At 40.8% G+C, this 23,206-nt stretch overlaps 1 protein-coding gene across 7 annotated transcripts; it reads left to right on the top strand.

Annotated features, from left to right (window-relative positions):
• Nucleotides 1–3,833: 3,833 nt before the first annotated feature.
• On the top strand, nucleotides 3,834–22,416 carry pwwp2a (PWWP domain containing 2A). 7 transcript variants are annotated; one of them, XR_011593015.1, is made up of 5 exons: nucleotides 4,090–4,477; nucleotides 5,044–5,162; nucleotides 10,597–12,285; nucleotides 15,947–16,087; nucleotides 22,316–22,394. XR_011593015.1 is itself a non-coding variant. In XM_070878394.1 (4 exons), the coding sequence occupies exons 2-3, from the start codon at nucleotides 5,105–5,107 to the stop codon at nucleotides 12,269–12,271; spliced, it is 1,689 nt and encodes a 562-aa protein (XP_070734495.1). In that variant the 5' UTR covers nucleotides 3,955–4,044; nucleotides 5,044–5,104; the 3' UTR covers nucleotides 12,272–12,285; nucleotides 22,316–22,402. The 7 variants fall into 7 exon arrangements, 6 of the variants coding, with proteins under 6 accessions (XP_070734492.1, XP_070734495.1, XP_070734493.1 ...); XM_070878394.1 differs by lacking the exons at nucleotides 4,090–4,477; nucleotides 15,947–16,087 and adding an exon at nucleotides 3,955–4,044 and having other exon boundaries at nucleotides 5,044–5,118; nucleotides 22,316–22,402; XM_070878392.1 differs by lacking the exons at nucleotides 4,090–4,477; nucleotides 15,947–16,087 and adding an exon at nucleotides 3,955–4,044 and having other exon boundaries at nucleotides 22,316–22,402.
• The last annotated feature ends 790 nt before the right edge of the window (nucleotides 22,417–23,206 follow it).

Raw genomic sequence — 23,206 nt, 5'->3', positions numbered from 1 at the left:
TTATTCACTTTGGCAGAAATAATAGAAAAGCAAATTATAATTTAAATGGAGAAAAATTGGAAAGTGCTGTAGTATAGAGAGACCTGGGGGTCCTTGTGCATGAAACACAAAAAGTTAGTATGCAGGTACTGCAAGTAATCAGGAAGGCAAATGGAATGTTGGCCTTTATTGCAAGGGGGATAGAGTATAGGTAAGGAGACAAAAACTGTACACAATACTCCAGGTGCAGTCTCACTAGAGTCCTATATAATTGCAGTAAGATGTCTTTACTCTTATACTCAAATCCTCTTGTAATAAAGGCCAACATACCATTTGCTTTCTTAATTGCTAGATGTACCTGCATGTTAACTTTCAGTGATTTGTGTACAAAGACACCCAGGTCCCTCTGAACACCAACATTTCTCAATCTCTCACATAGAAACATAGAAAATAGGTGCAGGAGTAGGCCATTCGGCCCTTTGAGCCTGCATCACCATTCAATAAGATCATGGTTGATCATTCACCTCAGAACTATTTTACTGATTTCTCTCCATACCCCTTGATCTCTTTAGCCGTAAGGGCCATATCTAACTCCCTCTTGAATATATCCAATGAACTGGTATCAACAACTCTCTGCGGTAGGGAATTCCATAGGTTAACAACTCTCTGAGTGAAGAAGTTTCTCCTCATCTCAGTCCTAATTGGCTTTCCCCTTATCCTTAGACTATATCCCCTGGTTTTGGACTTCCCCAACATCGAGAACATTCTTCCTGCACCTAACCTGTCCAGTCCCGTCAGAATTTTATGTTTCTATGAGATCCCCTCTCATCCTTCTAAACTCCAGTGGATACAGGCCCAGTTGATCCAGTCTCTCCTCATATGTCAGTCCTGCCATCCTGGAAATCAGTCTGGTGAACTTTCGCTGCACTCCTCAAATAGCAAGAACATCCTTCCTCACATTAGGAGACCAAAACTGAACACAATATTCCAGGTGAGGCCTCACCAAGGCCCTGTACAACTGCAGTAAGACCTCCCTGCTCCTATACTTGAATCCCCTAGCTATGAAGGCCAAGATACCATTTGCCTTCTTCACCACCTGCTTTACCTGCATGCCAACTTTCAATGACTGATACACCATGACACCCAGGCCTCGTTGCACCTCCCCTTTTCCTAATTGCCATTCAGATAATATTCTGTCTTCGTGTTTTTGCCACCAAAGTGGATAACCTCACATTTATCCACATTATACTGCATCTGCCATGCGTTTGCCCACTCACTTAAGCTGTCCAAGTCCCTTGCAACCTTTTAGCGTCCTCCTCACAGCTCACACTCCCACCTAGCTTAGTGTCATCTGCAAACTTGGAGATATTACACTCAATTCCATCATCCAAATCATTAATGTATATTGTAAATAGCTGGGGTCCCAGCACTGAGTCCTGCGGCACCCCACTAGTCACTGCCTGCCATTCTGAAAAAGACCCATTTATCCTGACTCTCTGCTTCCTCTCTGCCAATCAGTTCTCTATCCACGTCAGTACATTACCCCCAATACCATGTGCTTTAATTTTGCATACCAATCTCTTGTATGGAACCTTGTCAAAAGCCTTTTGAAAGTTCAAATACACCACATCCAGTGGTTCTCCCTTGTCCACGCTACCAGTTACATATTCAAAAAATTCTAGAAGATTTGTCAAGCAGGATTTCCCTTTCATAAATCCATGCTGACTTGGACCGATCCCATCACTGCTTTCCAAATGTGCTGCTATTTGATCTTTAATAATTGATTCCAACATTTTCCCCACTACTGATGTCAGGCTAACCGGTCTATAATTACCCGTTTTCTCTCTCCCTCCTTTCTTAAAAAGTGGTGTTACATTAGCTACCCTCCAATCCATAGGAACCGATCCAGAGTCGAAAGACTGTTGGAAAATGATCACCAATGCATCCACTATTTCTAGGGCTACTTCTTTAAGTACTCTGGGATGCAGACTATCAGGTCTCGGGGATTTATCGGCCTTCAATCCCATCAATTTCCCTAACACAATTTCCCACCGAATGAAGATTTCCTTCAGTTCCTCCTTCTCACTAGACCCTCGGTCCCCTAGTATTTCCGGAAGGTTATTTGTGTCTTCCTTCATGAAGACAGAACCAAAGTATTTGTTTAACTGGTCCGCCATTTCTTTGTTCCCCATTATAAATTCACCTGATTCTGACTGCAAGGGACCTACGTTTCTTTTCACTAATCTTTTTCTCTTCACATATCTATAGAAGCTTTTGCAGTTAGTTTTTATGTTCCCAGCAAGCTTCCTCTCATACTCTATTTTCCCCCTCCTAATTAAACCCTTTGTCCTCCTCTGCTGTATTATAAAATTCTCCCAGTCCTCAGGTTTGCTGCTTTATCTGGCCAATTTATATGCCTCTTCCTTGGATTTAACACTATCCTTAATTTCCCTTGTTAGCCATGGTTGAGCCACCTTCCACCATTTTACTTTTACTCCAGACAGGGATGTACAATTGTTGAAGTTCATCCATGTGATCTTTAAATGTTTGCTATTGCCTATCCACCGTCAACCCTTTAAGTATCACTCGCCAGTCTATTCTAGCCAATTCACGTCTCATACCATCGAAGTTACGTTCAGGACCCCAGTCTCTGAATTAACAGTGTCACTCTTCATCTTAATAAAGAATTCTACCATATTATGATCACTCTTCCTTAAGGGGCCTCGCACAACAAGATTGCAAATTAGTCCTTTCTCATTACACATCACCCAGTCTAGGATGGCCAGCTCTCTAGTTGGTTCCTCGACATATTGGTCTCAAAAACCATCCTTAATACTCTACAGGAAATCCTCCTCCACCACATTGCTACCAGTTTGGATAGCCGAATCAATATGTAGATTAAAGTCGCCCATTTAAAAAATACTCTGCTTTTCTATTTTTCCTACCAAAGCGGATAACTCCACATTATATTCCATTTACCATGTTCTTGCCCACTCACTTAGCCTGTCTATATCCCCTTTTAGCCTCTTTGCAACCTTCTCACAACTTTCCCATCTGGCTTTGTATCATCAGCAAACTTGGATACAGATTGCTATAGATTGTGAATAGCTGGGGCCAATCAGTGCGGCATCCCATTAGTTACAGCCTGCCAACCCGAAAATGACACTTTTATTCCTACTGTTTTCTGTCTGTTGACCAATCCTCAATCCATGCTAGTATATTACCCCCCAATCCCATGAGCTGTAATCTTGTTTAATAAACTCTTGAGTGGCACCTTATCGAATGCCCTCTGAAAATCCAAATATACATCCACTGGTCCCCTCCTTATCTATTTTGCTGGTTACAACCTCAAAAAACTCTTATCAGATTTTTCAAACATGATTTCCCTTTCATAAATCCAAAAGGGAAAGTTATTGCTGGTAAAAGAAATATTGGTTTCATTTAATAAATATAATTGCAACAACATCGCTATTTATTCCAATCAATTGCATAGTAGCCATAACCCTATTTATGGCATGATGCACGATGTGCGCTTCAGGCTGAGGTTTTTTGATAGATGGTCTGTTCTACCATTCAGAAACCTCGGTGCGGAATCGAGCTGTGCGGGTTCTCATAGCAACACCGTGGCAATTCCAGAATAGACGTTGCGCCCAGCCAGTCCCAGAGAGCCTTTTGTCCTTACGTCATCTAATTGACAGCTGGGCTGACAACTCGCCGCCTCCTCGGGACAATGATGGCCGAGCGGCGATTGATTGATAGCTCGAAGAGACGTATGAGAGGAAGCGGATTGTGGACACTGGCCAATAGAGGCGCAGTAAAAAGGCGGGAGGAGCCCGCCCCAAAGCCAGGCCGGCGAGCAGTGGAGCGGGTGCAGAAGAGAAAAGGCACTCAGGAACGGGGAGGAAGCAAAATGGCGGCCCTGGGTGTTGGCGTCGCCGCCGTGAAACTCCTGGTGGGCTCCGAAGTGAGGGTAACGGTGGATCACATCGTCGATGATGCGTTGGTCGTGTCCCTGCGCTTTGAGGAGAAGCTCTTCTCAGGGGTTCTAATGGACATTTCTAGAAGGTACCGCGACACAGAGAAAACCAAAATTAAAAAAAATACAATAAAACCCCGAGAGGCGGACGAGGCCTGGAACTGCAGCCGGTTACCTGGAGGGCGGGGGCAGGCTGAAATGGGACTTCCGTGTAGCCTTAAAAGTGGCTGTGGGCCTAGCCCGTGTGCAAGAGGGAGGGGAGAAGGAGCCAGCCGGTGGCGGTCTGCGTTTTGTCCGCGCTCTGCTGCATCCTAAAAGCTCTGAAGGCACGCAGCGCTCGCAGGACGTGCGGAGGGAGAGAGGGGGGCAGCGCGGGCACTGCCCAGCCCATGCTCCAACTCTACAGCACTGAGCCCAGCCGGAATTCAATGCATCATCGTTGATGCATCATCGTTGATCTGAACTTTGATTATGGAAATGGGGAGGATTGTGAATATCCTCATCAATGCCCTTCCTTCTGAGGTTTACTTTGTTTCGTGCCTGTGAATGATGGCATCTATCTTTTGAATTTAGGGATAATCAGCTTCTCAAACATTTAAAAAGTAAAACATATCGAATGAAAGATCATAACTTGGTTTACAGATAAGACAACTTCTGTCTTCAAATTTAAAGAAATACTTTAATAGTTGCAGTACCTATCATGGATGGTCACATTATATTGCACAATAATTACATTTCAATTTCCATTATGCAGCTTGTAAATTAATTTGAGTGCCTGGTAATTTTTGTGTAGCAAGGAAAAAGGGGAAAAGTGGTAAATCTAGACATTAGGTAGAATTTGTGTCTACATCAAAACAGTAAACATTTTGTTTCACTAGTTTATATTCCATAAATAAGCAATTAGCCAGGTTGATAAAAGAAATATCCATTCAGGTGCAATTGGCAATATACATCTCTAAAAACATAGACATTGGCTGTACTTTTTTTGTTACAAAAAAAACTTTAAAAGAAGTGTTTCTGTGTAGAGTCTCTGCTACTTACTCAGCTGAAGGTCTCGTATGTGTCTTAAGGTTTTTTCTGGCCTCCAGATGTGCTTTCGAAGTCCATCCTCCTGCATGTCCCCTTCTCTCAACCTGGTGAGAGCCCAAGATGCCCCCAACATGGTAATGTGTGCTGTTCTTGGATCAAGAGTTGGGAAATTCTTCTGGTAGGTGGGGCAGCTCTAGCCTCCCATGCAATGTGAAACTAGTCTATTTCCAGAGAACAGAGCAATTTAGCATTGCAAAGAAGTCTTGGTGAGCTTCCAATACGTTTCCTGAAGCACTTTTTTCACCAGTCGCAGGGTATTTTGTGTACCTTGTTTTGTTTGTGATTTTTTGTGAAGTTAAATTTTGGCTGTGATTCCACACCTTTTGGGGAATTTTGTGCTTATGAACATGAGTGTCGGTGCTAGGGAATTAAACATTTTCTATTTCAGGCAGTCACTGTCAACATTTAATGTTCCCAGATCAAATCATATAAAAGGAGGCCATTCGGCCCATCGTGTCTGTACCGGTCGAGAAAGAGCTACCCAGCCTAATCCCACCTTTCAACATTAGGTCTGTAGCCCTGTAGGTTATGGCTCTTTAAGTGCACATCCAAGTACTTTTTAAATATCATGAGGGTTTCTGCCTCTACTACCCTTCTGGGCAGTGAGGTCCACCCTCTGAGTGAAGAAATGTTTCCTCATCTCTCCTCTAATCCTTCTACCAACTACTTTAAATCTGTGCCCCCTGTTCATTGAGCCCACTACTAAGGGAAATGGGTCCTTCCTATCCACTCTAGGCCCCTCATAATTTCATACACACAAATTAAATTTCCCCTCAGCCTCCTCTTGTTCCAAGAAAAACAACCCAAACCTTCCCAATCTTTCCTCATAGCTAAAGTTTTCAAGTCCTTGTAAATCTCTCTCTCTCTCTCTCTCTCTCCAATGCAATCACATCCTTCTTGTAATGTGATCAGAATGGCACGCAGTACTCTAGCTGTGGCCTAACTAGTGTTGTATATAGTTCTAGCGTAACTACCCAGCTCTTGTATTCTATACCTTGGCTAATAAAGGAAAGCATTCCGTATGCCTTTTTAACTACCTTATTGACCTGTCCTACCTTTTAAGGATCTGTGGACATATATTCCAAAGTCCCACTGTTCCTCCATACTGCTCAGTATCCTCCCATTTATTGTGTATTCCCTTGCCTTGTTGCCCCTCCCCAGTTATACCATGGTTCGAAAGAAAATAAAGCCCCCTGTACACTACCCCCTCCATTGCACCTCTGCCATAACCTCAAAAGAACAACCAATTACCTTTACCAATGTGACATTTTTTCATTTTGCATATCAGCCATCCTGTGACCTCTTAGTGAGATTGATTTATGTGAAGTTAAGATATGAAACTAGATTGAGATGGCTCAAATTTATCTTGCATAAGACCTTCCAGACAGCATATATTCATCTCATCAGTGTGGCTACATTGTAGCAATGGTCATAAAATGATGGACCATTTATCCCTCCCAATGCATTATTTTGTCTCCATTTGTTTTAATAATTCAAATTAATTTTGAAAGGATCCTTTTTTTAAAGTAGCTATCTGCTCTAATTACTGAAATCATCTGTATATGAAATCTATTTAGAATTTATTTTTCACAGCTTAAAAATTGATTTTATTGGCTATTTCTCTCCCCATTATTGCCAGGATTGGTATGTTGGGAGCAGAACTAGCAAGCAATTCGGAGAACCAACATGCAATTGCTGTAGTGCGCCAGGAACCTATATTTTTATAATAGTGAGAAATGTAAATGGCTACAGGTAAGCATTACAAGAATTCCTTCAATCAAAAGACTTTAGCATTGTATACTGTAAATGAAATCTAATGATTTCAGTCTTTATGTAGAATACACCCTCTCTAAATCTATTTACTTAACTATTCTGAGTCAGCCTACCCTATTACACAAAATATTCATCTACGTAATGATAATGACAGAAGTGAAGAATTTTAGTGGAAAGCTTGGGAAAAGTGAGCCAAACTATATACTTTTTATTGAAGAGGGGGTGAATTTTTGCCATCAATGATTAAACGTTTGGGTATCATTTGAACATGACGCGTACATTACATGTTTGTTCCAGCACTGGTTTTCCACGTTATTAGTTATGGTCCGTAATGAAGTCTTGATCTTCCCCAATGCCAGACAATGTTTCACACCCAATTTATAGTATCGAGCTATTTTTGAATGCTCAATATTTGGGATTTTGCTCTCCTCCTGACAAAACCTTCCCATTTATAGTTTTTCACCAGCAATAGATTGAAAGCTGTAGTCTAAAGCGGGCATTGATGCTGTTTATTGTGGTAGAGAAGTGAAGGTTTGAAACGCCTGACTTTTTAAGCAGTACATCAAAAGGCAGGATTCTGAAAGTCATTTCCTAACTTATGCCAATAGCAAATGGGAGTTCAATAGTGGATTCATTTGGCTCATATTTGTTTCTATAAATAGGGTATGAATACAGAGCCTAAAGTAAAGCTTGTAGGACAAGTACCTGCCCAAGTCAGTTTAAAAATCACTGATCTGAGAACATGCTAAATGTTAGAAATGTATTTACTGTATTATAGAGTAATTTAAAAACTGAAAAGCTTGCTGTGTGCATCAGTACAGGTCAATAATGGCATTTACTGGTCCACCAGATCAGTGTAGTTTAGAGTTCCATTAAATAGCCTAGCATAAGATTTAGGAAACTTATTTAACTCACTTCATTCACTACATTGTAACTTTGATGTACTGCTTTGTCACTACTGAAGTGTGTGTGTAAGTAATATATTTTTCCTTCACATTACCTTTTTTACTATAAAGTGCAAATACTCAGTATAATGAAGTTGGTCCTAAAAAATCATAGGCGAGTTAGAAGGCTATCCTCAGAAATGGGAATGTAAGTAGTGTTCTTGCATTCTTCAGTCCCTCACCATCAGTAAGGATTCTTTTCATACCTCAGTACATGTTATACGCATTAAGTACATTATGGTATAGCATAAGTTTAATGCAAAGACTGGCGTTTTCTCCGCCCCCCCCTCCCCAAAGGATCTATCCTTGGCCCCCTTCTATTTCTCATCTACATGCTGCTCCTCAACGACAACACCTGAAAACAGTGCCTGTTTCCACATGAATGCTGATGACACCCAGCTCTACTTCACCACCATCTCTCTCGACCCCTCTCGACTGTTTCTAAATTGTCTGACTACTTCTCTAACATCCAGTACTGGATGCGCACAGACGTTCCCTCCAACTAAATATTGGGAAGACCAAAGCCATTGTCTTTGGTCCCTGTCACAAACTCCATTCTCTAGCCGCCAATTCCATTCCATCCCTCTCCCTGGAAACTTGGGCTGAACCAGACTGTTCACAACCTTGGTGTCATATTTTACCCCGAAATTAGCTTTCAACCACATATCTGCCCCATCATTAAGACTGCCTATTTCCACCTCTAACATTGCATGTCTCTGCCCCTGCCTCTGCTTATCTGCTGAAACTCTCATTCATTCCTTTGTTACCTCTAGACTGGACTGTTCCAACATACTCCTGGCCAACCTCCCACATTCTACCCTACGTAACCTTGAGGTCATTCAAAACTCTGCCTCCTGTATCCAAACTCGCACCAAGTCCTGTCCACCCATCATCCCTGTGCTCGCTGACCTACATTGGCTCCTGATTAAGCAATGTCTCGATTGTAAAATTCTCATCGTGTTTTCAAATCCCTCCATGGCCTTGCCCCTCCTTATCTCTAATCTCCTCCAGCACCACAACACCAAGATATGTGCTCTAATTCTGGCATCTTGAACATCCCTGATTTTAATCGTTTAACCATTGGCAGCTGTGTCTTCAGCTGCAATGGCCCTAAGCTCTGAAGTTACCTCGCTACCTTTTTTTTTGCTTCTTTAAGACGTTCCTTAAAGCCTAACTCTTTGACCAAGCTTTTGGTCATATGCCCTTGTGTGGCTCGGTATCAAATGTTGTTTAATAACGCTCCTGTGAAGCCAATGTTTCCTGTAATATTTTTTTCGGGATGCATGGATCCTTTTTGAAATGCCATACATACGCAGTTTTTCTATTGAAAAGCCGGTCTATGAGACTCCTAAAATGCTGTGAGACTGCACAGCTTACGGGGAATATTGTGTGAAGTGCCTTGGGACGTTTTATATTAAAGGTGCTATATAAATACAAGTTCTTGTTGACAGTTAATTCTTCAGAACAATTCTGGGGCAAAATACTAGCAGAAGCTTAAAAACTCTGCCTTTCATTTGAGTTCTTAACTAATCACCGAGCAGAATGATCTGATGTCAGTGTTGTAAAATTGTGGTCGCCTCAAATCGGAATAATCACTAGTGTGGTTTAAATGAATCCCATTCTCTAATCTTGAACAGATGCCTTCTAGCTCATCATTGTTGAAATGTAAGTCAAACATAGATGTTTATTAGTCTTCAACTGGGAGATGGCGAGTGAGTGTGCAAGCACTTTATATTTTGCGTGGGGGAATGGAATTTTTCTTATGTTAATTAAGAATTTGATTTTACGATGAGGACAGAAGACTAATAGACCAGAATTTCACTTGCATGATATCAGTGGGAATAAACAATTCAGAAGGTAGTTGTTTTTGAACAAAGTATCATTTATAAGAATCTCTACTCGCAGGGCAATTGCTTCCTTGATGTTCTGATTTGATTCCAAGATGAAATGAATGTAGGAACAAAGTGAATCAGGGAGGCCATATTTAAAAGTCACTGTTGTTGATGAGCGGAATGATCATTTAAGCATTGCACCAACAATCCACCTTTGTTGCTGCATCTCAATTTTTGACTTGTGTGATTGCTAGCCGGGGCTCAGTGTTGAATGCTTATTTAGTGGAAACCTATAAAACCTGTGTAAATAATGGTAAGCTCAATAGCTGTTGTTCTGCTATAATCACACGTGCTTGTTAAACAAAAGGATAAGTTACCAGGTAAGCAAGTACCCAGAAGGGTTAGTTGCCGAGTTTCCAACAAATGGAAATAAATTGTACAAATCCCACAAACCCTTTTTCGGGACTATATTGAGTGAATGGAATCAAACTTCATTCTGACACATCTTGGGTCTGTTTGGGAGACAACCTCAAACTAGAATGATCTTTTCATTTTGAAAGCTGCAATCTTGAGCTGTCAGTTTATAACGAGGTTTGATCATGGACTTTTATTTTTACAATGTAATCCATATTTGCATGGCAGAAGAGGAGCAAGTCCAGTTCAATTCTGCATTGTAGCTAGTCTCTTGTCTGCTGTTTTTATTTCTTTTTTAAAAAAAGGTGTAACTCTAGAATCTTTAATTCAAGAGTGTGGGTGGTATATTAACAATAGTATAATGTCACTTGTGTTGTCACCACAGTCAGCAATTTTGGTATTTTTAGCCTTTTTAACTTGAGCTGAAAGAGACCCCTGGAATTGGTCAAGAAAAGAAAAAATGGCATGGTTAGCTTGGAGATGAGGGATTCCATTGAAGAATAGTGCCTTTTTATTTTATAACTGCAAGGTCGGGCAAAATGTGAAAACCTGATGCAAGACTGACACACCTTGTGCTGTACCTTCTTAGGTTTGGGCCATATGGAATTCCTGTGACTGTGCTTCCAAAAAGGGAATACAAGGATAAAGCTGAACTACTGCAATTTCGGTGTAAACCATTCCAGCAACAGACCCAGCTAAAGTCAAAATCTACAGGTACTTGTGAAGAGGCATCTCCGGTACCCTCCGCACAACCTAATGTGGCTGAAAGCCTGTGGACTGCAAAATCTTCACCATTATTTTATGAAGGAGCACCATACCCTCCTCCATTGTTTATCAGACATACGTATAACCAGTCTATACCTCAACCTCCTCCAAGAAGGATTAAGCGACCTAAAAGGAAAATGTTCAGAGAAGAGTCTACTTCCATAATGAACTCTATTAAACTTAGACCAAGACAAGTTCTATGTGACCGATGCAAAAATAATATTTCTGCAGATAAAAAGGAGTTGAGAAGGGGTGGCAGCACAAATGACACTTCTCGAAATGAGGACAAAAAAAGAAAAAATGACAGTATGCCTGCTATGTCAAAGAGACTGAAAACAGACCACAAAGTGGAAACGAAAACTCAGTGTGATAGTCAGAAGCGAAATACTGTCATTAAAATTTCAAATCTATCTCCAGGCAAGGGCAAAGTAGTCAAAATTTCTTCTCAAATGCACAGTTCTAAAGTGCAGTTGAATCCCAAGAAAGTGCTACAGAACAAGAATGTAGATCACATAAAAGCCAGGGAAGTGTTGAAAATGGCCAAAGAGAAAATTCAAAGGCAACAACAGCAGGAAGTTTCATCTTCTGGTGATACCATTCCAAAAGTTCATTTTACACGGCGTTTTCAAACCACCAACTCTGGCTCTCTCCCTCCACGGATTCGCTTAAAACCACAGAGATACAGAAATGAAGAAAATGATTCTGCTTACAAGGCTAAACTTGAGAGACTACGCAGCTGCAAGACAGCCTCCAAAGCGCCGCCTCGCTGCACCTCCTCCCGCTCAGCAGGTGAGCAGCCTTCTGAAAAAGATAGTCCCACAAAAGGGTTGGAACAGTCCACTGATGAGAATAAAGACACCAGGGAAATAAAATGGCCTTGTGAGCAGGATGAAAAACAATTGGGGAAAAGGGGCAGCAGAGGCAATATAACTGTTTATATGACCTACAGTCAAAATAAATCAGACTCTTCCACCTTTTCAGTTTGTAGTAGTGATAGCGCAGATGATATGAAATCCTCCAACTCTGAATGTAGTTCTACTGAAACATTTGACTTTCCTCCAGGCAGCATGCATGTACCTTGCTCCTCCTCCTCCTCCTCCTCAAAAGAAGAAAAACTCACTAATTCCTTGAAACTGAAAGTCTTTACCAAAAATGTCTCTAAGTGTGTGACTCCAGATGGCAAGACCATATGTGTAGGGGACATTGTTTGGGCCAAGATTTACGGCTTCCCCTGGTGGCCTGCCCGCATACTTACTATAACTGTAAGCCGGAAAGATAATGGCTTTTTAGTAAGACAGGAGGCCAGAATTTCATGGTTTGGGTCCCCAACAACATCTTTTCTGGCTCTTTCACAAGTCTCCCCATTTTTAGAAAACTTCCAGTCACGGTTTAACAAGAAGAGAAAGGGCCTTTACCGTAAGGCCATCACAGAGGCAGCCAAGGCTGCAAAGCAGCTGACACCTGAGGTGCGGGCCCTGCTGACACAGTTTGAAACATGAAAACATCAAAGAAGGTAGGCAAGTCAAGTGCCTGGGGTTCCACTAAATTGATGCCCAAATATGTATGACTAATTGCAAAACTTCAAATTAGGTTCATTGCCCTAATGAGCGCAATTCAACAGAAGTTAGTTTTAGAATGAGGACCACTTTCTGGCTATTATAACATTGTTAAATTTTAAATAAATTTTTTTCTTTATCAATTTTCATTGGTCCAGCATCGAGAGCAGGAAATTGGTGGACAGTTTAAAAAAAAAAAAATAAACCAAACTTGAATCAAAGGAGTATCCCCAATTTCTTTAGGCTCAGTTGCTATGAAAATACGTCACACATTGGGTGTGTTAGGGACATGTACTAGCCATAGAACTGTGTACTGTGGCATATTTCTAAGTTCCTGCCCTGCCAATGTCCAGCTTTTATAGGATGTTTTAAGATGGAATTTCTGCTCCTCAGGATCCACCAGGGAAAATCATGTTAAAACTGGCTATAAACTGTCAACATGTTGAGACAGCTCTTGTACCTGTTACTATATAATTTCAAAAAATCTTACTGAAATTTCAGTTAGTGCCAAGGATCAGACTGAACCATGGGTTTGATTGAAATACTTGGTACAGATGTATCTTGGGCAACTGGTTTTAGTGCTGTTATTTTGAATATGGTCTTGTTAGACTGAAGAAAGCTTATTTGTTCATGGATAATCAATAACTATTGTTTTAAATGCTTTGCATTGAATTTTGTTATGTTTGTTTAAAGAAATCATGATACAGTTTGTATAACTGGTGTGTAAATCAATGATTCATGCTGGATGGTTTATGCCTGAACTGAACCATTGTCTAAATATTTGGGGTTGGGCAGGCAAGAAATTATCAATGTAGACCATCTACTTCTGACACATTTTGCTCGCAAATGTCACTTTGAAAGCTTTTAAATTCAGTTTATTCACACCAAGAAAAAGTAAATAAATGCTGGTATGTATATACAGCATAAGTTAGAGGACCAGTACTGTACAGAAAATAATCTGTGGTCTTTGAGTTACATAGTTAAGCCATTAAATCAGGGCCCCATCTTCCTATTCAGGTGGCTGTAAAAGATTTCATGATGCCATTGAGAGATGAGCAGGAGTTTGCCTGATTTCCGAGTCAACATTCCTCAAGCAACATCAACAAAAACAGTTGGTCATTCATTTGCTGATTGAGGGACCTTGCTGTGCAAAAAATTGACTGCCACATTTGCCTATATATCAATGTGCGTTGAGATGCTCTGAAGACACAAAAGGCACTATCTAAATGGAAGATATTTTATTACCATTCTGTTTCTGTATAGCACTGGTTCAGGATGCAAATCCTCTGGAAATGTATGGCAATATAACTAGCTGGCTTTAAGGTGGAAAGCAGAGAGTAGGGGTAAAAGGTAGCTATTCAGAGTGGCAGAAGGTGAAGTGGTCCACAAGGATCAGTGCTTGGACCACTTCACAATTTATATTAATGATTTAGACTTTGGAATCAAAAACACAATTTCTAAATTTGTGGATGACACCAAATTTGGGGGGTGGTAGTCAATACTGAGGAGGACTGCAACAAATTACAAGATGACGTTAATAAACTTGCAGAATGGGCATATAATTGGCAAATAAAATTCAACAGATAAATGCGAAGTATTACATTTTTGGTATGAAAAATAGGGAGGGTCATAAAATACTTGGAAAATAGGAATGTAAATGGGGTAGAAGAGCGAAGGGTACAAATCACAAAGTAGCGACCACAGGTTAACAAGGCCATTTAAAAAAAAACTAATCAAGCACTAGGGTTTATTCCTAGAGTGATTGAATTGAAAAGTAGAGAAGTTATGCTAAGCTTGTATCGAATCTTGGTAAGACCACACTTGCAAGTACTGCGTACAGTTCTGGTCGTTATATTATAAAAAGAATATAGAGTCACTGGAGAAGGTGCAAAAAAGATTTACAAGGATGATGCTAGAAATGTGAGGGTATACCTGTTGGGAAAAGATGAACAGGCTGGGTCTCCTTCCTTGAAAAGAGAAGGCCAAGGAGTGACCTAACAGGTCTTTAAAATTTGAGGTTTTGATAGAGTTGTTGGAGTATTTCTACTTGTGGGGAATAGCAAAACTAGAGGCCATTAATATAAGATAGTCACCAAGAAATCAAATAGGGAATTCAGAAGAAACTTTTTTTTTTACCCAGAGTGGTGAATGTGGAACTTGCTACCAGTGATTGAAGCGAATAGTATAGATACATTTAAGAGGAGGTTAGATAAGCATGAGGGAGAAGGGAATAGAGTTATGCTGATAGATGAGGAAAGACTGGAGGAGACTTGAATGGAGCTTAAATGCTGACCTAGACTGGTTGGGTTGAATGGTCTTTCTGTGCTGTATATCCTATCTAATAAAGATGTGTGAAGTAAGTGCTCAAGAGTGAACCAGAAATGTTTGTCTATTGATAGTTGTCACTTTAGAGCATCACAGATGGCAATGGAAATAATATCAGTGCAAATGTTATCTCAATCCATTTTTGTAAAGAAAAGTTGGGAGCTTTCATTCCAGCTACCATCTTTGTTTTGACTGCTGGATTCTTTCCTTGTGCTCATCAAGGTGAGGATGTTGTTGCTGGCAAATTGAACTCCCAGTTCAGGTACTCGGTGTCAGCATCAAGTATTTTTTGTTCTCCGATCAGGGTCAATCTTGGCAAAGGCATGTTTATTGCTAGACCACCGCAGAGGGCATCAAGAGTCAACTGTGCAGTGTCCCATTGGAATCACATGTTGACCAGACAAGGTAATGGTGGCAGGTTCTCTTCCCCTGAAGTAAATCAGCTGTGTTTTTACAGCAATCCCAACAGTTTCCAGGCATCCAAAATAAAACTCCCTCTACCACAACATACTATGGCCTTAACCTCAGAATAGCACTTTTACTGCACCAGTGTGATGACATTCTATCCATTTTCCATTCCACCAGAGGCTTGTGAGGGAGACTGCCAATTAAGAACAGTTTTATGCTCTAGGCCCAAGCTGACTAGTTACTGGCTTGAGACTGCCCAAAATCACTTTGCACAGGACACTTAGTCAGCAGACCCCAGAATACCTTTCTTCGGTTTGGGATTGATTTCAACAAAGAAGCTGGACAATCTAGATCCCTCACTGCTCGTTTCTATATAGATATTGTATTTTATCTTGCTTTGTGCTGTATTGTGCAAATTAACCTTTAAACTGCAATTCCCATACATTTAACTGTAGATGGTAACTGCATGTGGATCTAATCAATGCAGTGAAGAATTCCTGAGGGGGGGGAAAAAAAGCAGGTGGAAAATGCACATAAATAAATGGACCAGCCATGCATTAGCAATGTAGAAGAAAATATTGACTTTCTGTGTTCCTTGTAAAATACTGACAATTAATTGATTAAACTTGATAGATCTCAAATACGTGCAGTGCAACAATTTACCTTTCTGAACAATAAACTGCTTCAATTGTCCCTTAATCTGCCTGCTTCTAGCTAGATAAAGTGATTGAGCTGATGGTGAGCCTATTCCATCTGCCACAGTTCCACGTGCAACCTGGAAAATGGGGCCAGGTTGCAGGTAGGCAAGAACCTGCAGACTTGGGTCTAATCCCAACATGGAGGTGAAGTGCTAATTTATTTAATTTTTTTTTCTTCCTCTAACAGTTCTAAAAAAGGCTGCATTGCTAGCATATGGAAAACATTGATGTGCTACTTTTAAATGGTCAGATTGAGAATGCTTGCTATGAAGAGTGAAGGAATTTGGAGCTCCGTTGCGTAACAGACAAACCATCCATGGGTTTTTAGGTAGTTATTACATCCACGTATTTGTATAGCCTTTATGTCTGAGAAAGAAAGTGGCTGCAACGAAAAAACCTTAAATTCTCTCCATAACATTTTGACAATATATTGTGCCGAATTGATAAATAAACCTGATTAGAGGGCAGCATCACAGCTGCCAGCCAGGAATGAAAATGGATCAGGCAATGTTGCTTTGGCGAGACAAAAGGCATTGCTGTGGAGGAGAATGCTAAGTTACTGTTACAGTAATTGAGTAATTGCATCTGCTAATTCATAGATAACACCGTCTATACCTTGCTGCTTAAATAGCTTTGAATATATTGCCTGTTTAATTCTGTTAGAAATAGATATATTTATGTATATAGTGGTAGGGGATTCAATAGTTGGGGGAATAGAGGCGTTTCTGTGGCTGTAGACTTGACTCCAGGATAGTATGGTGCCTCCCTGATGCCAGAGTCAAAAATGTCACCGAGTGGACGCAGGGCATTCTGGGGGGAGAGGGTGAACAGCTAGAGGTCGTGGTCCATATCGGGACCAATGACCTAGGTAGAAAGAGGGATGAGGTCCTGCAGGAAGAATTTAGGGAGCTAGGAGAAAATTTAAAGGGTTGGACTGTGAGGATAGTAATCTCCAGGTTACTACCAGTGCCATGTGCTAATGAGTACAAGAATAGGATAGAAAGGTTGAATGCGTGGCTGGAGAGTTGGTACAGGAGGGAGGGCTTTAAATTCCTAAGGTATTGGGACTGCTTCTGGGTAGATGGGACCTGTACAAACCGGATGGGTTGCACCTCAATATCGCTGGGACCAATATCCTCGCAGGGAGTTTTGCTCCTGCTGTTGGGGAGCTTAAACTAGCTTGGCAGGGGGATGGGAACCAGAGAACACATTCAATAGGGAAGGCAGTAAAGTTGAACTTGCAAAGCAAGAATGTAGAAAGTGAATTTGTAAGACAGGAAACAAAGGTTAGTAAATAATAATCGAAGAGGTCTTCCTGTGTTAAATGGTATATATTTCAATGCAAGGAGTATAGCGAATAAGGGGGATGAGCAGAGAGCACAGGTAAACATTTGGAGTGTGACATTGTAGCCATTACACAGACATGACTGAAAGAGGGGCAGGTTTGGCAGTTCAATATTCCTGGTTACAGGATTTTTAGACCGGACAGACACAAGAGGGGGTTGCGGTATGGATTAAAGAAGCTATTACAGCTGTGAGGAGGGATGATATGTTGGAGGATCATCAAATGAGGCCATATGGGTCGAACTGAAAAATAACAAATGGGCGATCACACTGCTGGGCGTGTATTATAGACCCCCAAACAGTGGGAAGGAGATAGAAGAGAAAATATGTTGGCAAATTTCTGTGAAGTCCAAAAACCATAGGGCAGTAATGGGGGATTTCAACTATCCTAATTGATTGGGACAAATATAGTGCGAAGGGTATAGAGGATGCGGAATTCCTAAAATGCATTAGAGAACTTCTTTTGTCAGTATGTAACAAGCCCAACACTGGAGGGGGGCGGTTTTGGATTTAGTTTTGGGAAATGAAGCTGGGCAGTGGAAGGGGTATCAGTGGGAGAGGACTTGGGTGCCAGCGAAGCAAGAGGAAATAGCAGAGGCTTTGACCATCGTTTTCCAGTCCTCTTTTTGGATTCAGGCATGGTGCTGGAGGACTGCTAATGTGGTGTACCCTTGTTTAAGAAGGACGAAAGGGATAGGCCGAGTAATTACAGGCCTGTCATCCGAACCTCAGTGGTGGGAAAATTATTGGAAAAAATCCTGAAGGACGGGATAAACTACATTTAGAAAGGCAAGGATTAATCGGAGACAGCCAGCATGGATTTGTTAAGGGAAGATAGTGTTTGACTAACCTGATTGCATTTTTTGAGGAGGTAACCAGGAGGGCTGACGAGGATAGTGTGTATGATGTAGTGTATATGGACTTTAGCAAAGTTTTTGATAGTCTCACATGGCAGACTGGTCATGAAAGTAAAAGCCCAAGGGATCCAGGTCAAAATGGCAAGTTGGATTCAAAATTGGCTGAGGCAGGAAACAAAGGGTAATGGTTGATGGATGTTTTGTGATTGGAAGGATGTTTCTGGTGGGATTCTGCAGGGCTCAGTATGCTTTTTGTGGTATTCATCAATATAGATTTGAATATGGGGGGTATGATTAAAACGTTTTCAGAAGACACTAAAATTAGCTGTGTGGTAATGAAGAGGAAAGTTATGGACTGCAGGAGGATATCAATCTATTGATCAGGTGGGCAAACAGTGGCAAATGGAATTTAATTCGGAGAAGTGTGAAGTAATGCACTTGGGGAGGGCTAATAAGGAAAGGGTATACATTTTAAATGATAGGCCACTTAGAAGTGTAGATGAACAAAGGGACCTTGGAGTGCTTGTCCACAGATCACTGAAAGTAACTGGCCAGGTGGTTAAAGAAGGCATATGGAATGCTTGCCTTTATTGGCCGAGGCATGGAATACAAGAGCAGGGAGATTATGCTTAAATTGTATAATACTCTGGTTAGGCCACAGCTGGAATACTGCATGCAGTTCTGGTCGTCGTATTATAGGAAGGACGTGATTGCACTGGAGAAGGTGCAGAGGAGATTTATGAGGATGCTGCCTGGAATGGAGAATCTTAGCTATAAGGCCAGATTGGATAGGCTGGGTTTGTTCTCCTAACAGTGGAGGCTGAATGGAGATCTCATTGATGTGTATCAAATTTTGAGGGCCTGGATATAGTGGATACCAAGAGCCTATTTCCCTTGGTGGAGGGGTCAATTATAAGGGGACATAGGTTTAAGGTGGTTGGTGGAAGGTTCAGAGGGGATTTGCGGGGGGGGGGGGGGGGCGGTGGCTTCTTCACTCAGGGTTGCAGGAGGCTGGAACTAGTTGCCTGGAAGGGTGGTGGAGGCAGAAACCCTCACCACATTTAAAAGGTGCTTGGATGTGCACTTGATGTAGCTGGTAAGTGGAATTAGACTGGATAACCTCTTGTTGGCTGGCGCAGACACGATGGTAAGTACATCATGGAATCTAATATGGCCAGAGTGATCTGGAATAGGTTAGATTGCCCTGGATGGGTCGGAAAGGAATTTTTCCAGGTTTTTTCCCCCAATTGCCCTAGGTTTTTATCTTTTTGCCTCTCCCAGGAGATCACATGATTCCGGGTGGGATGGAGTGTAAAATGTTGGGATCCATAGGGTATCGCAGTTGTGTGGGGCAGATTGGTTGGGTCGGATGCTCTTTACCCGTCCGCTATTCATTGTTCATCAGTTTATATGTAACCTTCAGGGCTGCTGACAGGGCCGTGTGGCTCTTTGTCGGCCAGTACAGACACGATAGGCCAAAATGGCGGCCTCCTGCGCTGGAAATTTCTGTGTATTGGCACTGTTGTACCGTCCAAATTAAAACAAGCTTGTCAAGCTAGCAAATTGCCAGTGTTACAAAGCTGCATTGAGACCTAAAAGTTTCTACATCATAGGGCTGTAAAGCTAATGGGATAATGAACAGATGACTATTCTAATAGAAAAGCAAAATAGTGCAGATGCTGGTATCTGAAATAAAAACACAATGTTGGAAATCTCAGCGGGTCAGGCAACATCTGTGAGAGAAACACAGTTAACGTTTCGGGTCGTTGACCCTTCGTCAGAACTGGTGAATGTTCAAAAATAATACATTCTTAAGCACTGAAAGGGAGAGGGGAAGAAAAACCAAAAGGAAAGGTCTGCAATGGGGTGGAAGGCAGGAGACATGAGACACAAAAGGGATGACTGGCCGAATTGAAATGATAATGGCAGGTGTTAGAAAAAGGTCAGTCTAGATATGATGTGAATGGTGGAATAATGTTCTAAGAATGTATTCTCTTCAAACATTTGCCAGACCACATGGTACAGTACCTACATGTTATGTCAGAAAAATTGATTTTCCAAGGACGCTGTGGTAGAGTAAAAGTACAGAATTTCAGATTGCGTTTTGAAGGTGGTGGGGGGTCCAACATTAAAGTTTTGCCAATCATATTTTAATTGTAGAATTAAACATTAAATGAATATCGGAACTGTACATAAAGCTTTAAAAAAAGTGGAAAGAAGTCTTAGTCCTGGGGCTTTTGTGCCAGTTCTGGCGATGGGTCGTCGACCCAAAATGTTAACTGTTTTTCTCTCCACATATGTTGCCCGAGCCACAGATTTCCAGCAGATGACTATTCTAAATGCATAAGTTGAATAAAGATAAGGACTGAAATACAGTGGATGTTTAGCCAGTGGTAGAGGAAGCAGTCGGCCAGCACTAAAGCCCCAGGACTAAGACTACTTTCCACCATTTTTTTTTAGTTTTATGTATGGTTGCTATATTCATTTAATTTTTAATATCTACAATTAAAATAAAGATTGGTAAAACTTTAATGTTGGACCCCCCCCCCCCCCCCCCCCCGGGCAACCCCACCCACCTTCAAAACTCGATCTGAAATTCTGTACTTTTACTCTACCACAACATCCTGAGGAAAATCACTTTTTCTGTCATAGCATGTAGGTACTGTACCATATGTGGTCTGTGCACAGGTAAACACTGTATTGTATTAACAATAAAATAAGCCTTTATTTAAAAAAACAAGCTTCCTCAGGCGTCAATTTAGCTTCTGTAGCTGAATGCTCAAACAAGTAAACTGCTGTTGCCTAGCTTGTGTGGTACTTGGGATCTGCTTCAGTTAGTCTCAAAATGCAGTGATGCAACTCCTACAATAAGAATAATGTCATATTACTGCAGGGGCTTAGTGGGTAAATGCATCACAACAGAACTGGAAGGATTCCAGGTTTGATTCCTGGTCAGTCAGCCAGCCAGACTTGTAGGGTAATGAGCTTTTAAGTTTGACCTGTGCTAGAGGTGGATAAATGTAGACCTTTAGAATGGGGCTAAATGGTAGGGATCCCATGATCAAATAGCACACCTACATTCATTATCTGGGTTCACAAATGTAAAATAACCACTTGGACAAGATACTGCCCATATAACTAATTATACCAGGACCAAGACGCTGCCTTCAGTTGGGAAATGGGGTTAAAGAATAAAGTAGATTGTATTTATGATGCATGTTAATGAACATGTATGGTGAATCATGTTTTTAATCTTGAAACTTGAATATCTGCTGTAATGTGAGGCTTTTGTCGTGTAGGGAGGAAAGAGGGCGGTCGGTAGCTCAACCTAATAACGGAAAGCCATCCTTGCAAAGCAAGTATTCTCAATACCAGGGGAATAGATACCTTGTTTCTTGCATTACAATCTCCCACTCTCCAGTAGTTTGAGAAATTTTTACTTGCTAAACATGCAGTGATGTGCTGTTATGATGCTTATCAAGCGGGGCTCACTGTTTTCATCTCCATCGCTAGAAAACCAAGTAATACCAAGGATGGATTTTTGTTCAATGGTTTCCTCTTTTTATAGGGTAGGAAAAGCCTGAGTCTAAATTGGAGGGGGGAAAAAAATCCTATATATATAATATATTATATATATATTCTTGGAGGGGCTTTTGAGTGTAGCTTCTCACTTGGTTAACAGGGTACTAACTTGAAATTGACTAGGATTTAAAATACAACTTTACCTCTGCAAGAGACCATTTTGTGACCTGATTTCCCTATACAATTTCTTACAAACTTCAATTAACATTGGTATTTCACTTAAAATTTCACCTCCCTTCCTTGATGTAAAATGCTGAATCGTTTAAGAGACAGTCACCCACAAATGGTTATTTTGTGTGTCAAATCAGAAGAGCTTGAATTCCTCGGTTTTAGTGGAAATTCTTCTGTCTTTGTTACAAATTGTACAATTTACCTCTGGCGTCTAGTGCTGGGATTACCCAAGTATCACTGCCCTTCCCTTTAACCATAGTCTCCACCTGACATCTCCTACAATTAAAGGCTATGTCTCCAAGAAAGGATAACCATGTGTCAATGTTTATACTATTATCTACAAAAATACATTATTTCAGGAAACTGCTCCTTCTCACACACAGGTTACCAAGAAGTGTCTGCAATTAGAAAAAATATTAAACTGAACCAAATAAGAGAAAATGTCAAGTGACTGATACTTGAATGCAGTGTCCTGAATAGATTTGAGTGGTGGCAGTAATATCCTCTTAACATGAGATGCCTAGTATTCCTGTTGTGATCTTAATGGAATTGTACTCATTGTTTGTTTGGTTTTAATTTTTGTTTTCCCTTTTACTTTTTAGCCCGACGACACTAAGGCTCCGGCTGCTGTTTTCTATGATGTCCACTACACTGCCATTTGTTGGGCTGCAACATGTGGCATGCAGACACCCGCTACACCATCTTGTCTGGAGTTCAAATATTTTTTGGGCCAGGGAGAGAGGTGGGGGGGGAGGGGGGTTGGAATGTTGGAGGGGGAGAAATAAATTTTTTTTAAATATGGGACTAGCTAGTCATAATTAAATTTGACACTTGTACTTACTGTATATTGCTTTCTCACATGGAAAATTGAAAATATTTTTAAAATTTTTTGCAATACTTAATGCATGTTATGAGATTTTTCTGACATATTCAATATATATGACCCACTTGAAATGGTGAATTCTTTCTTAGAAATTCTTTTCATGTGATGTGCCCTCTTTAAAATGTGGTCACTGGATGAGTCCACAGTTAAATGAATCCAGACATTTCTTACAAGTACTGTAGCCCTTTTTTATTTTTTATATATAAATCCTGAGCGTTGGATTTTAATTATGAATTCAGTTTTAGAAATTGAACCCATTTGTGTCTTTTTTTTTTTTACATGTAGTACTGTATTTGCTCTCCACTGGTTTTTGCTTAGTTGCTTAATATTTAAGCTATGGTCCACATTTTAGTTTTGTCTTCATATCAAAAGGAGCCCAGTGTCAATTGTTTTGTGGACTTGAATACATTTAATTATGTGATTCAGCTTTAAGGTTTGCATAAAATTGAATGTTTTAAGAATGTGGTGTAAAACAATTATTCAAAGAAATTAAAATTTAGATTGTATTATGATTGTGATGTTTGTCTCTAAATTACTTAATGCCATTGTTTTTCGACATTCATTTACAATGGGGAAGGACTAAGTTTCATGTGGCCCAATGTATACCAGT

The sequence above is a fragment of the Pristiophorus japonicus genome, chromosome 4 (genome assembly GCF_044704955.1).
Source record: "Pristiophorus japonicus isolate sPriJap1 chromosome 4, sPriJap1.hap1, whole genome shotgun sequence".
Taxonomy (NCBI): Eukaryota; Metazoa; Chordata; class Chondrichthyes; family Pristiophoridae; genus Pristiophorus; species Pristiophorus japonicus.
The sequence above is the reverse complement of the archived record's forward strand: the minus strand, read 5'-3'. Positions and strand labels throughout refer to the sequence as shown.

What these genes read in the sequence shown, in the direction of transcription:
- pwwp2a (XM_070878389.1), top strand. Translation starts at nt 4,427, where the DNA reads ATGGAAATGGGGAGGATTGTGAATATCCTCATCAATGCCCTTCCTTCT. An exon ending in TCAATGCCCTTCCTTCTGAG is followed by an intron (nt 4,478 to 5,043) that starts GTTTACTTTGTT and finishes TCTGGCCTCCAG; the next exon opens with ATGTGCTTTCGAAGTCCATC. An exon ending in AGAGTTGGGAAATTCTTCTG is followed by an intron (nt 5,163 to 10,596) that starts GTAGGTGGGGCA and finishes GTACCTTCTTAG; the next exon opens with GTTTGGGCCATATGGAATTC.